This window comes from Haliotis cracherodii, unplaced genomic scaffold, assembly GCF_022045235.1.
Source record: "Haliotis cracherodii isolate W230 unplaced genomic scaffold, xgHalCrac1.p SCAF_16, whole genome shotgun sequence".
Classification (NCBI taxonomy): Eukaryota; Metazoa; Mollusca; class Gastropoda; order Lepetellida; family Haliotidae; genus Haliotis; species Haliotis cracherodii.
In genome coordinates, this window is record NW_027266271.1 from 30,432,066 (window position 1) to 30,452,734 (window position 20,669).

Here is a 20,669-nt window from a genome sequence, read left to right on the forward strand (position 1 = left end):
GTCTGGTTGTTGTAAACCACTGGCGTGTATTATCGGCTGTTGTCTGGTCATGGACCTTTTGACCTCAACTCACTCAGCTTCAAGCCTCAGACCAGAGACTGCATATGAGATTAGTTAATGTCATTTGAGCACAGTGTATAGTTTTCACACCACTTCAATGGGTTTCCAGCCTTACGTATTGTGAGTCACATCGTAAATTGTTGTGTCTGCCAGTGATAAAACCATCTGGGGGATTAATCAATTACAATGTGTGATAGAAAAAGCGACTTGAGCGTTTTTCAATCCATTTAGTTTATGTCTGTTATTAGCTCACTTCACCTGAACTCTCCTAGACTTGCAGAGAACCAAGATCTACCACAGACTTTCCTTGTTTCTGACAAAACAGGGTGCGTATGGGAGTCAATCTTTTTTGTCTTTTCTGCTTATTGCATTTAGTCCTCAGAGACAGTTACGCAAATCTGTGCTAGGTAGGTTTAGCACGAACTTCGTCCGCAATCCCCGCTATCTATCCATTGATTTAGGCCGTTACACTTCAGACTATGGCCATTTTATGGTCGATGACATCCTGTAAAATTTTGGCATCTTATAAACCTGATCAGTGATCCATAATTTTAGTGTTAATCAATGGATTATTCTCATACTGGATAAGGGGCAAAGACTCTTTGGATTTATTGGGTCTCCTAACCTAGTTTTAACACACAATGTTTATATTGGATGAAGGCCCAGCATGTTTCTTGTTGCACAGATGTCTTCATGCTATTTCAATATTTGACTTCAATTCCTTTTTTTTCAAACTTTAAGATTGCATACAGTGAGAAGTATCTCCAGGTTGAAAGTTGTTGACATTTGTTTCTTTATCAGACAGATTTGCATCGGAATCAAGAAACAACTATTTCATTTTGATCATTGGTTTGCCATTAGTGAAGGCCATATCTTGGTTGTCCTCTGAAGGTTCTCTTGAAGGTCATCTCTTGATTGCTACCTGATTGTTCTTGGTTGGTTAGCAATTAGTGAAGGTCATCACTTGGTTTTCATCTGATTGTTCTTGATTGGTTTACCATTATTGAACGTCATCTCTTGGTTGTCTTCTGATTGTTCTTGATTGGTTAACCATTAGTGAAGGCTATCTGTTGGTTGTCATCTGATTGTTCTTGATTGGTTTACCATTAGTGAACGTCATCTCTTGGTTGTCTTCTGATTGTTCTTGATTGTTTAACCATTAGTGAAGGCCATCTCTTGGTTGTCCTCTGAATGTTCTTGATTGGTTAGCCATCAGTGAAGGCCATCTCTTGGTTGTCATCTGAATGTTCTTGATTGGTTAACCATCAGTGAAGGCCATCTCTTGGTTGTCCTCTGAATGTTCTTGATTGGTTAGCCATCAGTGAAGGCCATCTCTTGATTGTCATCTGATTATTCTTGATTGGTTGACTGTTATGACCATCTTTGTCCAACCTGTTTGACCACTGTGATTGACACTGTTGACAGCTGTTTCAATCTAAGAATCACGCACTCCATAAACCTATCAGAGTTGTAGCTCAAATATTGATCTGTAGAATGGACCTCTTTCCATGCACTACATCATATTAAAGTTTTTTTCATCAAAATCTAAGCAACATGTAATGAAATTGCTTAGTGAGTGAGGAAAGTCTTCTTTTGACATTTAGAGTTTATTCCAGCATCACAAGAAGGACTTTAGTTTAGAAGATAAATTTCAAAAACAAGCCCATAGGAGATTATATGGGTTTTTTTCTCTGGAGATATTTTCCTTTCAACTAAAATGATTCAAGTTCACACATGTTCTCAAGTCATGGAACAAGTTATTGCCACTTTCAGTTTCTACACAAACAGTGACTCAAGACAGGATTGTCTTGATTTATGAGAGTGTGTTTTTAATGATTGGTTACTCCATCAGTGAAGCAGGTTCCTGTTCACCCACTGTTTTTTAAACAGATGTGACATGGAGGATAAAGTGGTTTTACAGGAGTGAAATTTGAATCAAAAAAAGAAACTGGCCAGTGATTACATCTCATGTTTGGATAAGAATTTTATTAGAGCAAATGAACATTGATTTCAAGTTACTTGTGCAAGAATTGATCTTTCTGCAACAGCTTTCATTTTTCAACTCAATTTGTAACTTTAAAATTTTAATGTTGTTGTCAACAATAAAATGTTGAAAGAGATGAGTTTCCAGTGTGCTTGGCAAAGAGAGATGACAGCCATTGGTGACAATTTGCAGTGCTGAGTTTTCTCCCTTGGCTGCCAGGAACTGGTTGTCATTGGTTTGATTATAAGATTTTCTCCGATTATGACCCTCGACCTCGCAGCACTCCACCTGTGTCTGTTGGTTTTAACAGTGGTTAGTGCAATGCTTTAGGCTATCTTTTCCAACTGCAAGCTGAATTGCTGGGATATGACTTTCATTTTCTAAACAATCTGGGCCCTGTTCTTCTGATCATGTCAGTGCTAAGATTGCTGTCTGGAAGGTGGCCCTGGGAACCAAGTTGAAACAGTTCTATATTTTTTTCACAGTATTTCTAATGTATATTTATTGACTTTGTTGATAAAATTAGACTGTTTGTTGCTGTGAAGAATATTTTTACTTTAAAACTTGTGACTTTTAATTTAGTTTGCTGCAGCAAACATGGTGCAGACACGTATGGTAGACGAATCTGACCTCTTTGTATGAATATTAAACTGCTGTATGTAAACTTTGATACTTGTTCAAAACTGATAAATTTGACATAAGAATTCTATTAGTTTGACAGAAATTCCTCTGACTTCTCAGTTCAAGTGATTTCAGAATAACTGTCCATTTCCTGAAACCAGTACGTTGTGTCAGCGATCAGCTAACAGTAAATTAGCCAATGTCTTCTCCTGCTTGTGGTAGTGAATGTATGTTGATGGATACTCTTGTAGATATTCTCCGTGGGAAATGTTTGTCTGTATTGGACAGTAAAGGAAATTGTAAAATCAAATAAACCCCAACATAATGGCTGTTATATGTCTCAAGATACCCATGTTAACATCCAAACCCATTTACAAGAGTCTGAAGTGTTTAGGGATGCTCGTACATCGGTACAGCCGTCCCTGAGCGGCCCACACCGTTGATACAGGGAGATGGAGTACAAGGTCAACGTAACCTGGACGAGGCTGGATTATACAGTGTGGATAGATCTATCAGATGCACAGGACAAGATCCAAACTACAATGTGGAAAGTTCTTGACAAACAACCTTTTTATCATATGCTTGATAAAGATGTCAGAATCTAGACCAAAACATATTTAACATTGTTATGAAGAAGTTGTTTATCCACAAGAACTTCTTGTTGTTCATCAAGTTTAAACACTAAATTCCACTAAATGAAGTTACTTGGTAGCAACAAGCAATATTAAATTCTCACTACTTCACTGACCAGCCAGATACAGCTTGTCTCATACACTACTGTAATTAATGTACCGGTAATTGCAAGACAGTTGATGGCATATTGGTTCCTCATATTTCACAGGTGATGTCAGTGAAAATAGTTTTATTTGGTTTGTTTGTTTGTTGTTTGACGCTGCACTCAGCAATATTCTAGCTTTATGACAGCGGTCTGTAAATAAACAAGTCTGGACCAGACAATCCAGTGATTGACATATGAGCATCGATCCATGCAATTGGGATACAATGACATGCATCAACTAGGTCAGCGATCCTGAGCACCAGATCCTGTTAGTCGCCTATTACGGTAGCATGGGTTGCTGAAGGCCTATTCTACCCCGGATCTTCACGGGTCGCAAATAGTTTGAAAAGAGTTCAGTCTTTTATTATGACAATGTAAAGCTTCTGTCATTAAATATGTCAACAGCAACTACACTTGTAAATGTCCTGGGGAGGGTAATTGTGATGCCAATCCTTTTCCTGTTCATAATATACATTTTTGATGAGCAAAACATAAGACTGTGACGCTAATAATTTCTGTGCCAAGTGTTATTATCTGCCAGTGGCTCGTCTCTGTGGATAAATATGTTCGTGGAAATAAATGAGGTTTTGAGATATTTAAAATTTCACAAACCATAGACAGAACTCACATGTCATACAGACAACTCACATCTCATGCAGACAGAACTCACATGTCATACAGACAACTCACATCTCATGCAGACAGAACTCACACATACAGACAGAACTCACATGTCATACAGACAACTCACATCTCATGCAGACAGAACTCACATGTCATACAGACAAATCATGTCATGCAGACAGAACTCACATGTCATACAGACAACTCACATCTCATGCAGACAGAACTCACATGTCATACAGACAACTCATATGTCATGCAGACAGAACTCACATGTCATACAGACAGAACTCACATGTCATACAGACAGAACTCACATGTCATACAGACAGAACTCATATGTCATGCAGACAGAACTCACATGTCATACAGACAACTCACATGTCATACAGACAGAACTCACATGTCATAGTGTTTGTAAATATCTCTCGTTCTCATTGATTTCTTCAGTTCTGCCTTGTGGTTGCAAAATGAATGATGTCTCGTGTGACAGAGGTCACGGTTATCCAATCAAAACAAATAGAACAAGGTCAATCTTGTACGACACAGGTGTGACGTACAGATTTAGTATCTTACCACCTGTATCTTCACCACGTGGGTAATAAAGACAACTCACATGTCATGCAGACAGAACTCACATGTCATACAGACAACTCAATGTCATCCAGACAGAACTCACATGTCATATAAATAGAACTCACATGTCATTCAGATAGAATGACATGTCATACAGATGGAACTCATATGTCATACAGACAGAAATCACATGTCATGCAGACAGAACTCACATGTCATACAGATGAAACTCACATATCATACAGACGGAACACACATATCATGCAGACAGAACTCACATGTCATGGAGACAGAACTCACATGTCATGCAGACAGAACTCACATGTCATGCAGACAGAACTCACATGTCATGCAGACAGAATGTGTTCCCACATGATTCACACTTCCGGCACCAGTGTCCTACAGTTAGAGCTTTCATGTGTCACCTAGTTACAATGATTGCTCCCTGTCTGAGCGGGGGATTATGCTTAGTGCTCTCAGTGAGCCCTCCGTAGCCACAGCCGTACTCCACAGGATGATTGCTCCTGCACTACCTGTTGACTACAAAAGGAAATATCGAACTAAGTGTGGTGAGTTTCTCCAGCTGTGCGTTGTAACAACATTCTGGTTATAAGTACGATCACGTACTTGTCATGCTGTGATTATACTTGTTCCGGCCGGGATTACAGTCAAACTCTTGTTACCCATAATGCCGCTGGAGTAATACCGTCCTCTGTGGAAACATCTCCTTGAGGACTTTGCGGCGGCGATGTATTTATGGTAGTGAATCTTCCTTTAAACCTGCGATGAGACTTGCAAATAAAAAGCAAATTTTATCACGTTTTATTTTTTATTTCCCACGCATATAATGTGTGGGAATATAGTCGACTACTCATCTGCCTGTCCATCCATCTGTCCATCTGTCCATAATCATTTCATTTCTGGAGCATAACTCGAAAGCCATACAATATTTTTCAACAACATTTGGCAGATATATCAAACAAATCCTCAAGTGGTGCCGTTTGCTATTTACATATTTTTGTCATTTTGTTTCCATGGAAACAATTTGTACTTAATTTTTATAGGGGTTGTTCATTTCTAAAACACAACTCAAAGACTGTTTAATATTTATCAACAAAACTAGGCAGATATATCAAACAGATCCTGAGGTGGTGCCGTTTGCTATTTGCGGATGTTTTGCATTTTTATATTTCTCGATTTCCATGGAAACAGTTTGGACTTAGTCTCAAAATTGGGTGAAGGGTGGATTTAGTTTCTGGAGCACAACTTGAAAATCGTGAAAATCTTTTGCTGTAACAAGTTTCCATTCACAGCCAAGTGTTTGTCCGTACAATATCTCTAAAACGAATGGGTATTCTTTCCTGACACTTTGCACACACAAAGACCTGGTTGTCAAATGGTGCCTTTTGGTAATTTCAGATCTTTGGAATTAAGAAATATATTTGTTGTAAGATTTGTCATCTTCTAATGACTCTTTTCTTACTCTCAAATTAATAGAAAGGAAAGAGAAATGTCAATATGATTTCAACAGTGTACCCTGTGGATGTATGTCTGGTTAAAGCCAGGTCATTGCTCTGTGAGCAATATCATTTAGTGCCTTTAGTTTTTAGGCAATGATAATTTCACTAAGTCAATAAACTGATCGGGTTTGAAGTGAGTGAGTACAATGTATGTGCTTTTGCCGCTTTTAGCAATATTCCAAGAATATCGTGGCTGGGGACACCAGAAATGGGTGTCACACATTGTACCCATGTCGGGAATTGAACCTGGGTCTTCAGCGTGACAAGGGAACGCTTTAACCACTTGGCTATCTGCACCGCCCCTATCGGGTTTTGAAGTTTTATTGGGTCAGTAATTGGTACGTTGTTCATTCTGGTTTTAGTCTTTTAAATGTTACTGTTTTTCAAACAACAGGGACCAACCCCCATCTCGAGAGAACTGTCTTGTCTTGTTTTAGTGCTTGTTTTTTATTTTTAACAAGTACATTTTTTTAGCAATTTAAATTATATCAAATTGTCAAACAAACATTTAGGCCAATCTGACTCTTACGATAGTGTTTTCACTTGTTTATGCTCATAAGAAATCCTTATGGCTGTGTGGCAAGCACTCAACAGTTATGGAATTTTAGAGATCTAAGCTGGAGCGTATATTCATGATATTGCATCTTCAACTCTATTTTAAGCTCATTCTTAAAGAAATTTTATAATCCTTAGATAGAATTTATAACATTTGCTTATAATGTTATTTGATAGTGAACAACTTATGATCTTATTATTTGCCCATTTCCTTCTACAATGGCAGATAATGGTTATATCTGAAGGGTATACTCCATCCTTAAGGTGGGACTTGTTAGTGTTGCTAACTCTATGATAGAATCCAATGATTCACTTAAGGTTAACGCCAGTGTCACCTTAAACTTGGGTTAAGGAGAATTTGCCTCCAGCAAATGTCAAATGGCCAAATCATTACTGATTTGCCCCAATTTTGAGTATTGATTCCCACAAGGACAGTTCACACAAGCATTTTTGGACAGAATTCTGCTCCATCAGAAAGCTTCAATGATACGCACACAAAATGGATTTGGTACTGCAGAAAATCTAATTATCAGGTTGAGGTAGTTTTTTTCTGACCACTGATTCAGTGTAGAGGCTTGTTTCAACTGTTTCTTCAGAAGCTGTCTGTACTCTGATGTGATGCAGGTGGAAGGACGTGGGAACAAGTGATACAGCAAATCTGTCAGGGGTGAACTCAGTGAAGAACATTTCCACTCTGAGGACGCTGTGTCACTTTATGAACAACTTGTACAGCCACAGCGATAAAGCATGTTTCCTGGCTGACAGATTAACTAACAGACAATACTGAAAATGAGACATATTTTATTATTGTGTATTCGGTTTTCTTCTTGACTATAAACATGTTCTAAACTCTTTAATTTTTTCATAAATAACAATCGAAAGATGAGGTTTCTTGTATTATATATGCTACTCAAAAGAAAATTAAACAACACCTGTTTCTTTCCAATGACAATAGTCAGTGTGTTATGCCAGTCAAAAGTGTTCTGTAACTTCTTTTGAGTAATATATCATTTTTCTTATTTCACACGTGCCGCCTCCGTGGTCTTGTGGTAGAGCTTCCACCCGGAAAGCGGAAGGTCCGGGGTTCAATCCCCGGCCGCGTCATACCAAAAGACGTTAAAAGATGGTACTTGCTGTTACCCTGTCTGGCGCTCGACATTAAGGGGCTAAAACAAGGACTGGTCAGCTCGGAGTCAGTATACTGTGTCTGAGTGGGGTATTCATGTTAAACTGCGGCATGGTATCTCAGTTAGCTAGCACTATAAATCGGCATTAGTCCGGACTAGTACAAGCAGCCACACACACGTGCATGCACGTCGCTATATAAGTGCAATAATCTTGGACGCGACTTTAAACCCAATTTTACCTCACCTCACATCTTATTTCATGCTATCATCATGACATTTCAGAGATATGTTATTTTATCCCAACCATCAGTGCCTACAGTTCTTGAAAACCAGTCTAAGATGCTAAAAGAAATGAAATGAATCTTCATAAGAATGTAGGATATTTTCCTCACCTGAATTGATTAAATCTGCTTTTGTTGATTATCCCCACATGTAGAAGGCTTCACAGACACACGTGCACAGTCACACACACACACACACGTGCACAGTCAGACACACACACACGTGCACAGTCACACACACACACGTGCACAGTCAGACACACACGCACATACAGTCACACACACACGCACATACAGTCACACACACACACGCACATGCACAGTCACACTCACATACACCTGCACAGTCACACACATGCAGTCACACACGCACACACGTGTACAGTCACACACACGCATGCACGTGCACAGTCACACACACATACACCTGCACAGTCACACACACACGCACATACACAGTCATGCACATAGTCACACACACACACATGCAGTCACACACACACACATGTGCACAGTCACATACATATGCACAGTCACACACGCACATACACAGTCACACACACACGCACATACACAGTCATGCACATACACACACACACATGCAGTCACACACACGTGCACAGTCACACACACGCACATACACAGACACACACATGCAGTCACACACACGTGCACAGTCACACACTCACGCAAGTGCACAGTCACACACATGCATGCAAGTGCACAGTCACACACACGCACGTGCACAGTTACACACACACACACACACATGTATACGTGCACAGTCACACACACGCATGTGCACAGTCACACGCACATGCAGTCACACACACGCGCAGTCACACACGAACACGCAGTCACACACACACACATGTGTACAGTCACACACACATGCACGTGCACAGTCACACACATGTGTGCAGTCACACACACATGCAGTCACACACACATGCACCGTCACATGCACAGACATGCACATGCAGTCACACACACATGCACAGTCACACACACATGCTCAGTCACACATGCACGTGAACAGTCACACACGAACGTGCAGTCACACACACGCACATGCAGTCAGACACACATGCACAGTCACACACAATTGCAGTCACACACATGCAGTCACACACACACATGCACAGTCACACACATGCACGTGCACAGTTACACACACACACATGTACACATGCACAGTCACACACACATACTTGCATAGTCACACACACACATACACACAATATTTGCAAGATGGGAGCCTGTAAGTGGAGGCAAGTGTAATAGCGGAGTGGAGCAAGTGTCCGATGTGACATTTCACAATACAGAATCCTGCAGTCTTTTGCTACACATTAAGACAAATACATCAGGTTACAACGGGACTGATAATAAATGTGAGTTTTGACCTTTTGTTGTGTAGACTTCTTCCTGTTTAAGTAGACCTAGACCAAGTTGTTTTGTTTCTTGACATTTTATAACCTTCTGAACAATTTGAGGATTTCTCCAATCTGAGATACGCAAAGAATAGTTATATTTATAAACATCAGTTTGTATTCTAGTTTAGCAGAAATCTGAACCAGCCCTTGGCGACACTTTTTTCAGTTTTACGAAGACACAAATACAAAATGCTACAAAGTCAACAAAATATTTGTTTGGCTTCCCTCAAATACAAATGCATACTCACTCGCTCACTCACTCAAATACAAATAATTGAGTGCACCTCTGTGTTTCTGGTTACAGCAAACTGTTACAGGTAGTACTTTTAAGATAACAAACACTAAAATGCCTTTATATTTTGAACTGACCAGGATTTATCACACAAAAAGTGTGACACAAGGTAAAGAAAATGTGTCCACCTTTGAAAGATGACGTTGATATAGTGACAGTCTGAAGCACACATGGATGGTTGTTGCCCGATCAGTAGCTCTCTTCACGTCCATTACAAGAGTCCCACACATCACGGGTTGTCTTCAAGTGCCGTTTCATGTAAATGAGCAATTTGTTCGTCTCAAACAATGACAACACAGTCTCAAGCGACAACCACAATCTGCGTGGCAGTGATCAATGACCTTGATGCAAACAGTAAAACTGGATTTGGTGTAATCGCAGTGTCATCCTCTTCCACTTGGGGGGTCAGTTGGTCAACGAGATTACTCCCTGCCCCTGGACCTGAGGAGATCAGGAGGTCTGGTATTGTGGGTCACGCATACATCACATCTATACTTCAGTTGGACACCCTTCACTCAGGCTTTTAATGCTTCACAGAGTTGTTCCCAAGTGCTACTTCTGTGCCAGGTCTGTATAACCAGTAGGTGATCCTGTCAGATACTGGTGGCTTTTTATTGAGCTCTCACAGCATTCATTACATCTGTCATCCTGGAAACTATGGCTCTCAGATGTATTTTTTCTCCCACTTTTCAGTGCTAGTGGAATCTGTAGACCAATGTTGCCAAAAAGCTGCTGATATATGTCATATGTATGGAACTAGATTAGATTTAGATTTAAATCTAGTTTTACATTTTATATCTAGTCAATAGAGCTTCTGCGTAAGGCCTGTGGTTCGCTCCCCAGCAATGTCATACCCAAAGACTTGTTGTTACCCTGCCTGCTGTTCGGCATTAAGGGGCTAAAACAAGGACTGGTCGGCTCAGAGTCAGTATACTGTGTCTGAGTGATGTTAAACTTCAGCATGGTATCGCAGTGGGCTAGCACTGTAAACCAACATTAGTCCAGACTAGTACAAGTCCACACACACACACACACAGACAGACACACACAGACAGACACACACACACACACACACACACACACACACACACACACACACACACACACACACACACGCCGCCGCCGCCAGTGCAATAACCCTGAACTCGGTGTATGCAAACTGTTTCATGTCACTGATTTGGGAAATGCTGGTCTAAGCATCATGTTGAGTTCAATTTCTGTGAACTTCTCAACTGAATTACTGACAAACACTGATAGTGCAAAGGCATTTGTTGAAGAAGGGAGCATTCATCCTCTTTTGTCAAACTGTTCAAAAAAGAAATTTCAATAAAAAATGAGACTTAAGATGAATACATGCAATACACCTTGGTGATCAAAAAGCACATTTTGAGGTATCATTGCTTCATGAAAGTGAGAGAGGAAGAGATATATGGTCGTACATTGCTTCCAGTAAATATTCCAATCGTAGGGTCCACAGCATGGGTTTCCATGAACACCTGGCGTCAGCACTGATTGTCAGGGATCCATTGATATTGTCTTCACCACTTCTTTGTCGTTAGCGCTCAGTGCAGGCTGTTTCTCCAGATGGTCACGACTGGTTATTCTCTGGTGATGGGGATTTATATTTACACAAAGTAGACATGTGAGTCTACATCGTGACAAGCAGATGCCTCGTCTATCCAACCACCTGAAGTATCTGAATAACTGTCTAAATCACAAATCGACCTCGGGCATGACTATTTATTACAAGTCCAACAACAGAACAATACAGTAAAATGTGGGTTATGGACAGACAAAATACAAGACACATAGGTACGCTAATAAGTAACAAGCAGGTTGGTATGGGCAGGATTCCTTACAGCCTGGCAGCTCCCCCGACCTGCGACTCCCTTTGACATGATAGAGTTACAGAAGTTAGTTTTAAAGGCAGCGTATTTTATTGTTGAACAATGATTGTTACTGTGGTACATTGTTCTGCTGAGATTCGGTAGACGCTCATTGCATTGTGTTTGGACAGGGATCAGTCGTCAGGAAGCTACTACATGTAGATGCTTGTGTGGTATGTAAACTTCCAGTCCAGTATACCGCAGACGGTGATAATATGTTACAGAAATTTCTGTAATGTTCTATGTTATGAGGGAGGGAACTATGTGGAACTTTCCAGTCGATGGTTAGACCGAAAAAGGGGACAATAGTGTGTTTGTGTATCTCTCACACATTTCATCGCTTTGGAATTAGCTTTTATGTGAGGATCGTTCTGAGTGAATACATATTATAATCATTGACTTTTGCTGTCACCACTGTATTTTTGTATTTGATGCTGACCACTGCCATCATATTATTTCTTGCCATTGAATACTGTACTACCACCCTATTGTATACTGCCATTGTAATGTCTGTGCATTCATTTTTATTGATTTGTAAACTTAGTTAATAGTGTAAAACATTTGTTGATTGTGTACCACTTGTTGGTTGTTTGGTGGTTTCACACAAAGTTCTTTTACGTACAGATTTCTAGGTTAACATGTTGTTTCAATTTGGGAATCGACACGTAACATTAGACATTAAATGTGATAAGTGTCAAGGTGAGGGTGGTGCTGAGTACTGACGGCCATCACCAGTGAGCCACAATAGCACATTCACGCAATAATCTGATTGGCTAAATATCCCAACAAGGTGTCATGTGACCCTGAGGATTATCCAATCTAAAACAGACTTATTCAAAGTTTCCCCATCAATGGAAAAATAAACTGCTAAAAAAAAGTTAAACACACTTGATACTTTCATATTACTATAATTTATCTGTCATGACATGACAGGTCAACTAAAGTATTATGAAAGAATCATGGCATGACAGGTCAACTAAAGTATTATGAAACAATCATGACATGACAGGTCTACTAAAGTATTATGAAAGAATCATGGCATGACAGGTCAACTAAAGTATTATGAAAGAATCATGGCATGACAGGTCAACTAAAGTATTATGAAAGAATCATGGCATGACAGGTCAACTAAAGTATTATGAAACAATCATGACATGACAGGTCTACTAAAGTATTATGAAAGAATCATGGCATGACAGATTAACTGTAGTAATATGAAAGAATCGGGTGTCTTTAAACTATTAGATATATCTTATAGAGCAAAATGCTTTTGTCAGTCATTGTTAGATCTGCACCATTACATGGACTGTTAGAAGAGAGGAATGCCTTGTGTAATTAGAGGTATGGAAGTTATTGCCAGTGAAGATCATTGCAGAAATTCTGAGTTTTAATCATGTGTAACCAGAGGCAAATTCCAACATTATGAAACAGGAGTGCACATAAACAAAGTTACAATGTGACAGAAAAAACAGCAGTGGAGGGGGGGGCTGGGAGGCGGACTGCATGCCTATTCTATTGAGTTAATCTTCAAACAAATAAGAGTTTTTGTACAAGCAAAATACCAGCAGTTCCCGTGTCTAAAATGTCCAACATTCTCTTGCTTGTTTTTTCACAAATAAGTAACTTGGAAATGAACATGTTGAAGTAATTCTTTAGAGCTATCTGGTTTCCATTGATCAGGGAAAAGTAGAGAATGATATGTCACCTCAGGACACAGTGGTGCTTCTCACACAGGCTGATCAGCTTGATTATTCCGTGACAACAACACTGTCGCCGGCATCTTGATCAGCGGTTACTGTGCCCTACAGTAAAGGCCAATGCAGGTATCAGGGCTGGGGGTGTTGTAGGGCTGGTTGTCCATGCAGATCATAGAGATCGATAATCGATAACAAATTATCAATCAGTTATCGATAAATATTGGAGAAATAGAAATGGCTCTGCTACTGAAGCTGTCAGCAGTACTTTTTACACTTAAGACACTGCTTATTACTGTCTACAAACTGAAAAAGTTGGAAGAATGATGTTGGATGATAAATAAAATCTCACCTGAGTGTCTTTTGATATCAAATACATCAACACTTGGTGATAAAAGTGGCAAGACTCTGAGGCTTGCCGATTTCATTTTGATAATCCTTACTTTTTCTTACTATCGACGAAAATTCCGATTATCTATCTTTTTAGCCCACCATAAGGTATAGTGACGACTCTCCTCCCTGCCCACTTCACAATGTGATGCTTGTTGGAACATTCGGGATTAACTGAAGCAGAAATAGAAGTTAGAAGGGTCAGAGATTATTAAACATCTTGCTGCTTAATGGTGTTGTGCCGTAAAGCAATGGGAAGCCCGTACATGGCACCAGGGGCTGATGGGAGCTGGTGCTGTATCAAGCGTGGGATCATTCCTCCGAGGACGGGGATCGGAATAGCATCCTAATTGATTTGATGCTTAAAAGTTTATCGGATCATTTCTCTCATCCTCAGGAGCAATCCTCTTTATCAGATTAATTGTCGGAGTTGGTGTGCTATTGCAATAAGCATGGGATTTGCCTGATGTTGTAGTTACTTCAGAAATACTTTCCATACAGCTATTAATCATTATTCTAAACTAACTCAAAGAAGATCTATGAAAATATTTTGGATATACCATTATTATTTGAAATTAAATGTATTCCTAATTTCTTGCAAAGATGTTTTTATGTCTTTTACATTATGTTGTACTTTAGGCCATAAGGCCTCTTGAACTCAACAGACGTCATCATCACAATAATGTCACAGCCAGTGGTCCTCAGTAGGACATCTTCAAGCTAAACATATCATGGATTATAGTTATAGTTATACTGAAGTCCAGGCCTGTGTATCCAAAGAGTGTCTTCCTTTGACAGTATGTATGTGTTATTATTGTCCGCGCTGATTTAGTTCCGCTGTTCCTCTCCCAGGTCAAATCAAGCAATATTCTCTATGTATGGTGGTCTGAACCACAACAGGCACTAGGGACATGCTGTCTGAACTACTGTTGCACGTGCACCAAGCTCCGTCACGAGCTGATATTTCCAATGCATGGTACACGGCTCTTCATTATTTCGTGGAGTCTTAAACTAGTATTTTATCAATTGCTGGCATGTTGAAAATACATGGTGAATGGGATTACAGGAAAGCACATTTGCTTGTGGTAGAAGGTCAGTGATGTTTGTAACTTGATGTGACACAGCCTTGATTGTTGCCTCTTCCTGCGAGCTCTATACTGAGGACCCCATTACCTGTTTGTGAAGTTGCACCCATGTCGGACCGAGAGAACAGAGATCACGTTGATGCTCGGTAAACAATGTACCATTTAAGGATTGACTGTGTATTTTTTTTGGTTCATTGAGGTATGAATTGAAAAACCGATGTGCAAACTGTATGAATCCGCGTAGCATGACGATACACGTGAGCAGAAAGGGGAATCCCTCGACTGTCCTATTGGGATTCCCCGACGTTCCACAGTAATAAAAGTAGTGCGCCTCGGTGGGCGTGGCTTATTTTTTTACATTCTTTGGGAAATGAATGCAATAACACGTGACCAATCCAGCTAATCAGAATGCAGGAATTTCAATGAAGACAACGAAAATTTAATTATTGTTAAATAACGATGTCTGATGTTGATTCAGGGAATCATAGCACTGGTGATTATGACTTTGCATATTTAACATTGCCATATTGCGTAGCAGATAGTATTGCTAGGGTGCCCCTAGTTGTTATGTAAGCCAGTACTGTGTGTATTAATAAACTCTTTTTAACTGTAGTTGATTGTTGTGTCATCCACTCAATTGTGTAAGTTGTTTTGAGGTATACCCCTCTGCTTGCCATCACTCGTAACACCTGTTATATAGGTAACCTGCAGTAACACAACATTAAATACATTTTGTCAAGTTTTAAAGATTATGCAAATATTTTAAAATACGTTAATAGTTAATTTCACACCATACCATCATGTGCCGCCGTAGCTGTGGTCGACAATTAGACGTCCTCAAATCAAATGATGCGGGCTGAACTCCGCTGGCGACACATGCTGTCCGTCAAAATTTGAAATCATTCACTTGTCAAAATAATTTTTAAAAATAGTACCGTCAATTCCAGCTGTAAATTAGTTGAACTGTTGGTTCAAGATAATGTATAATTGACAAACAACTGTCCATTCCTGAAAAATAATGGATTGTTCAAACAATAGAATGAGGTCACAGATGTGTTTTAATTAAGGTTACTTGTACAAAAAGGTCTCAAAAGTCTCTGATATTCCACTGCTTTCCAAAAGGGGCAAATATTAATATATATTTTTTATATAAATAATAAATCAACACCCACATGCAGGTGGGTTGTGCGGTCACACTCAGTCACCTGGTTGAGTGAGTGATAATCGTGCCCTGATGATGTGGACCATTGGTCATAATACCAATCACTGGTATGTCTGGCCACTGTCACACAGCTAGAAATATTATGGAGAGCGCATGAAACACAAACAAAACCAAAAATCACTATTCAGGGAGCATCTGGACATATTCAGTATTAAGTATATTTGTGTTTTCAATTTTTGACAGATAATTCAAAGAGATGAAAAGAAAAGGAAGTTTAATGAGTGCGTGGGTTTAGTTTTTATGCCCCTTTTAGGAATATTCCAGCAATATCACAGCGGGGGACATCAGAAATTGGCTTCACACATTGTACCCATGTTGGGATTCGAACCACAAGGCTACCCGGCCGCCCTGGAAGTCTAATGATCTTCAACTGAAACAATTATTTATTTTTTCTGTTGCAGACAGTAACTTCGTGCTGGGCAATGCTCAGGTGGCAGGGAAGCCCATTGTCTACTGTTCTGATGGCTTCTGCGAACTCACTGGGTTTGGTCGGGCTCAGGTCATGGCGAAGCGCTGTGTCTGCAAGTTCCTGTTCGGTAAAGACACGGACAATGACGAAAAACAGAAGATTGAAAGTGCCTTGGAAGACAAAAAAGAAACCAAAACTGAAATTCTTCTTTACAAGAAAAATGGTAAGTGTTTTCTATAATCAATGTTGGACTGTTTTTATGTGATTCTATGGAAGCCTGAAATCAGATGCCTCCATTGTCGTGTGTTTTTACAGCATGAGATTGTATTGCAGCGGAAGACTTACTGTGACCAAAAACATCTGAACATTGGAACTGGAATAATTGACATGCAGCAGAAATATACATATACATCCGGAAAAAGGTTAAGCAACACCCCTTCTTTGGTTTACACAGAGTTTTATCTGGACCTGCTCAGAGGCTGATATGCAGCAAATGTCAGTAAAAATTCCCAAATGGGAATTAAAAATATCCAATTTATGTTGATATGTATATTACAAATAACATTGTGGCTTTGTAGAGATAACAGAACCAATAAATAGGAAGAGATGTTTTCATTCTTAGCTTTATATTCTTGCTTTGAATGCAAGCTAAAAAAACAATGTGAATGTACCCCTCAATTCTGAATTTAAGAAAAGCTGACATATTAGGGATCATCAATATTTTGGGGGATATTTGAATGAAATTGTGTTTTCATTCTTCACAACGGTCTTCAGTCTCTGTGGTCTAGTGGTAGAGCAGAAGGTCATGGGTTTGGTCCCTGACTGTGTCATATCAAAAGACGTTCAAAGATGTTACTTGTTGTTGCCCTGACTGGCGCTCTGCTTTAAGGGAATAAAACAAGGACTGGTCGGCTTGGAGTCAGTAAACTATGTCTGAGTGGGGTATTCATATTTAACTGCAGCATGGTATCCCAGTGGGCTAGCACTATAAAATAAGCATTAGTCCGGAGCAGCCACACAAGATTGCTCACAAACACAATCTCACACACACACACACACACACACACACACACACACACACACACACACACACACACACACACACACACACACACACACACACACACACACACACACACATTAAGCATTTGGCTCAAGGTCATAAGGGATTGACCAGTGATCAAATAACTTTATCGATAGACCATCTGAAGGTTTATCACTTGAAAATGAGGCCATCTCAAATCTTATTGACATGTTTGTGTGTGGACCAGTTGAGCACAGCCTCACCCTTAGTCTCTGGTTGACATGTTTGTGTGTGAAACAGTTGAGCACAGCCTCTCTCTTAGCCTCTGGTTGACATGTTTATGTGTGAAACAGTTGAGCACAGCCTCACTCTTAGCCTCTGGTTGACATGTTTGTGTGTTAACCAGTTGAGCACAGCCTCACCCTTAGTCTCTGGTTGACATGTTTGTGTGTGAAACAGTTGAGCACAGCCTCACTCTTCGTCTCTGGTTGACATGTTTGTGTGTGAACCAGTTGAGCACAGCCTCACTCTTCATCGCTGGTTGAGGTACAGCAGCGTGAATACAGCAAGGGATTCACTGTTTGTCCGGCATGTCAAGCTGTCTGAGTGAAGGAAGGGTAACGCGCCACTGTATTTAGATCGGTTGTCCATCATGCCGTGGAGGCACAGCTGTAGATGACAGCATCAACATGTGTCCACAATAGGTACCTGTGTTGTGAAGTAACAACAGCTCATAAAGACTTAATAGGTTTATAGATTTCTTCTGCCTAAAGGGAGCAAGGGTGGTAGGCTCGCTAATGATACCAGAGGCTCAGGTTCCATTCCACACATGGATACAATGTGTGAAGCCAACCCTGAGTGTCCCAGCGGGGATGTGACATGGATGTGAACACAAGGCTTGCACAGCACATCAGGCACAAAACTTACAAAAATATAGTACACGCAGTCAGGCAGTGTCTATGTGTACAGTTTCATGAGACGAGACAGTCAGACAGTATCTATGTGGACAGTTTCATGAGATGAGACAGTCAGACAGTGTCTATGTGTACGGTTTCATGAGACGAGACAGTCAGGCAGTGTCTATGTGTACGGTTTCATGAGATGAGACAGTCAGACAGTGTCTATGTGTACGGTTCCGTGAGACGAGACAGTCAGGCAAGCAGTGTCTATGTGTACAGTTCCGTGAGACGAGACAGTCAGGCAGACAAGTGTCTACTTGTCGGTCTACAGTAGACAGGCATTACACAGTCAGGCAGACATTGTCTACTTGTCGGTCTCCAGTAGACAGGCATTACACAGTCAGGCAGACAGTGTCTACTTGTCGGTCTACAGTAGACGGGCATTACACAGTCAGGCAGACATTGTCTACTTGTCAGTCTCCAGTAGACAGGCATTACACAGTCAGGCAGACAGTGTCTACTTGTCAGTCTCCAGTAGACAGGCATTACACAGTCAGGCAGACAGTGTCTACTTGTCGGTCTCCAGTAGACAGGCAGACAGTGTCTACTTGTCGGTCTACAGTAGACAGGCATTACACAGTCAGGCAGACAGTGTCTACTTGTTGGTCTCCAGTAGACAGGCATTACACAGTCAGGCAGACAGTGTCTACTTGTCGGTCTCCAGTAGACGGGCATTACACAGTCAGGCAGACAGTGTCTACTTGTTGGTCTACAGTAGACAGGCATTACACAGTCAGGCAGACAGTGTCTACTTGTCGGTCTACAGTAGACAGGCATTACACAGTCAGGCAGACAGTGTCTACTTGTCGGTCTACAGTAGACAGGCATTACACAGTCAGGCAGACAGTGTCTACTTGTCGGTCTACAGTAGACAGGCATTACACAGTCAGGCAGACAGTGTCTACTTGTTGGTCTACAGTAGACAGGCATTACACAGTCAGGCAGACAGTGTCTACTTGTCGGTCTACAGTGAACGGGCATTACACAGTCAGGCAGACAGTGTCTACTTGTTGGTCTACAGTAGACAGGCATTAAACAGTCAGGCAGACAGTGTCTACTTGTCGGTCTACAGTAGACAGGCATTACACAGTGCCCACTTTCATCCCTGTAACACTGAACCCAAGCCTGTTGACGGCTCTTTGGAAATCAAGTTGACAACAATCCTGTTTACATTCCGCAAACGTTCATGCAACTGAAAGGTCTTCCTCGTTTGGACGTTTGATCTGCGATTTTCAATTATGGAAATATTCGTGTGAGTGCGTCTGCAGGATTACGTCCTAATCATCGCTGGAGATTGATGTTCTACCACTGTCTCCAATTGTCGTGGCTGTAACAGCCCGGTAACGGTGCTTGAGATCCCCCTTCCTGAAGGTGACTGCTTTTACTCGGACAAGTGTGATTGTGTGTTGATTGACAGTTTATGGAGGGTAAGGACCCCTGACCTGATTCCCCCAGCTTCTTGATGTCAGATTGATTTTATTGTATTCAGGTCTGGGTAGAAGTGAAGCTTTCAGAGAAGCAGTTGCCTTCAGAAAGAGTTAACTTGTGAAGCGATCTTTCTGAAGCAGGTTCATCAACAAGAATGTATGTCGGAGATGAATACCGTGAGATGCAGAGATGAATACTGTGTGATGCGGAGATGAATACCGTGAGAAACAAAGTTGAACAGCGTGAGATGCGGAGATGAATAGCGTGAGATGCGGAGATGAATAGCGTGAGATGCGGAGATGAATACTGTGAGATGCGGAGATGGATGACTTGAGATGCGGAGTTGAATGGCTTGAGATGCGGAGATGAATACTGTGAGATGCGGAGATGAATAGCGTGAGATGCGGAGATGAATACTGTGAGATGCGGAGATGGATGACTTGAGATGCGGAGATGAATACCGTGAGAAACAAAGTTGAACAGCGTGAGATGCGGAGATGAATAGCGTGAGATGCGGAGATGAATACTGTGAGATGCGGAGATGAATACTGTGAGATGCGGAGATGGATGACTTGAGATGCGGAGTTGAATGGCGTGAGATGCGGAGTTGAATAGCGTGAGATGCGGAGATGAATAGCGTGAGATGCGGAGATGAATAGCGTGAGATGCGGAGATGAATAGCATGAGATGCGGAGATGAATACTGTGAGATGCGGAGATGG

At 40.8% G+C, this 20,669-nt stretch overlaps 1 protein-coding gene across 1 annotated transcript in view; it reads left to right on the plus strand.

Moving 5' to 3' along the window:
- The window catches only part of LOC139464061 (voltage-gated delayed rectifier potassium channel KCNH8-like), a 275,229-nt gene that overhangs the window by 116,453 nt on the left and 138,107 nt on the right, over positions 1-20,669 (plus strand). The window contains exon 2 of the mRNA XM_071245603.1: positions 16,530-16,760. Coding sequence (XP_071101704.1) covers positions 16,530-16,760 — 231 coding nt within the window. The remainder of the gene's footprint in view (positions 1-16,529; positions 16,761-20,669) is intronic.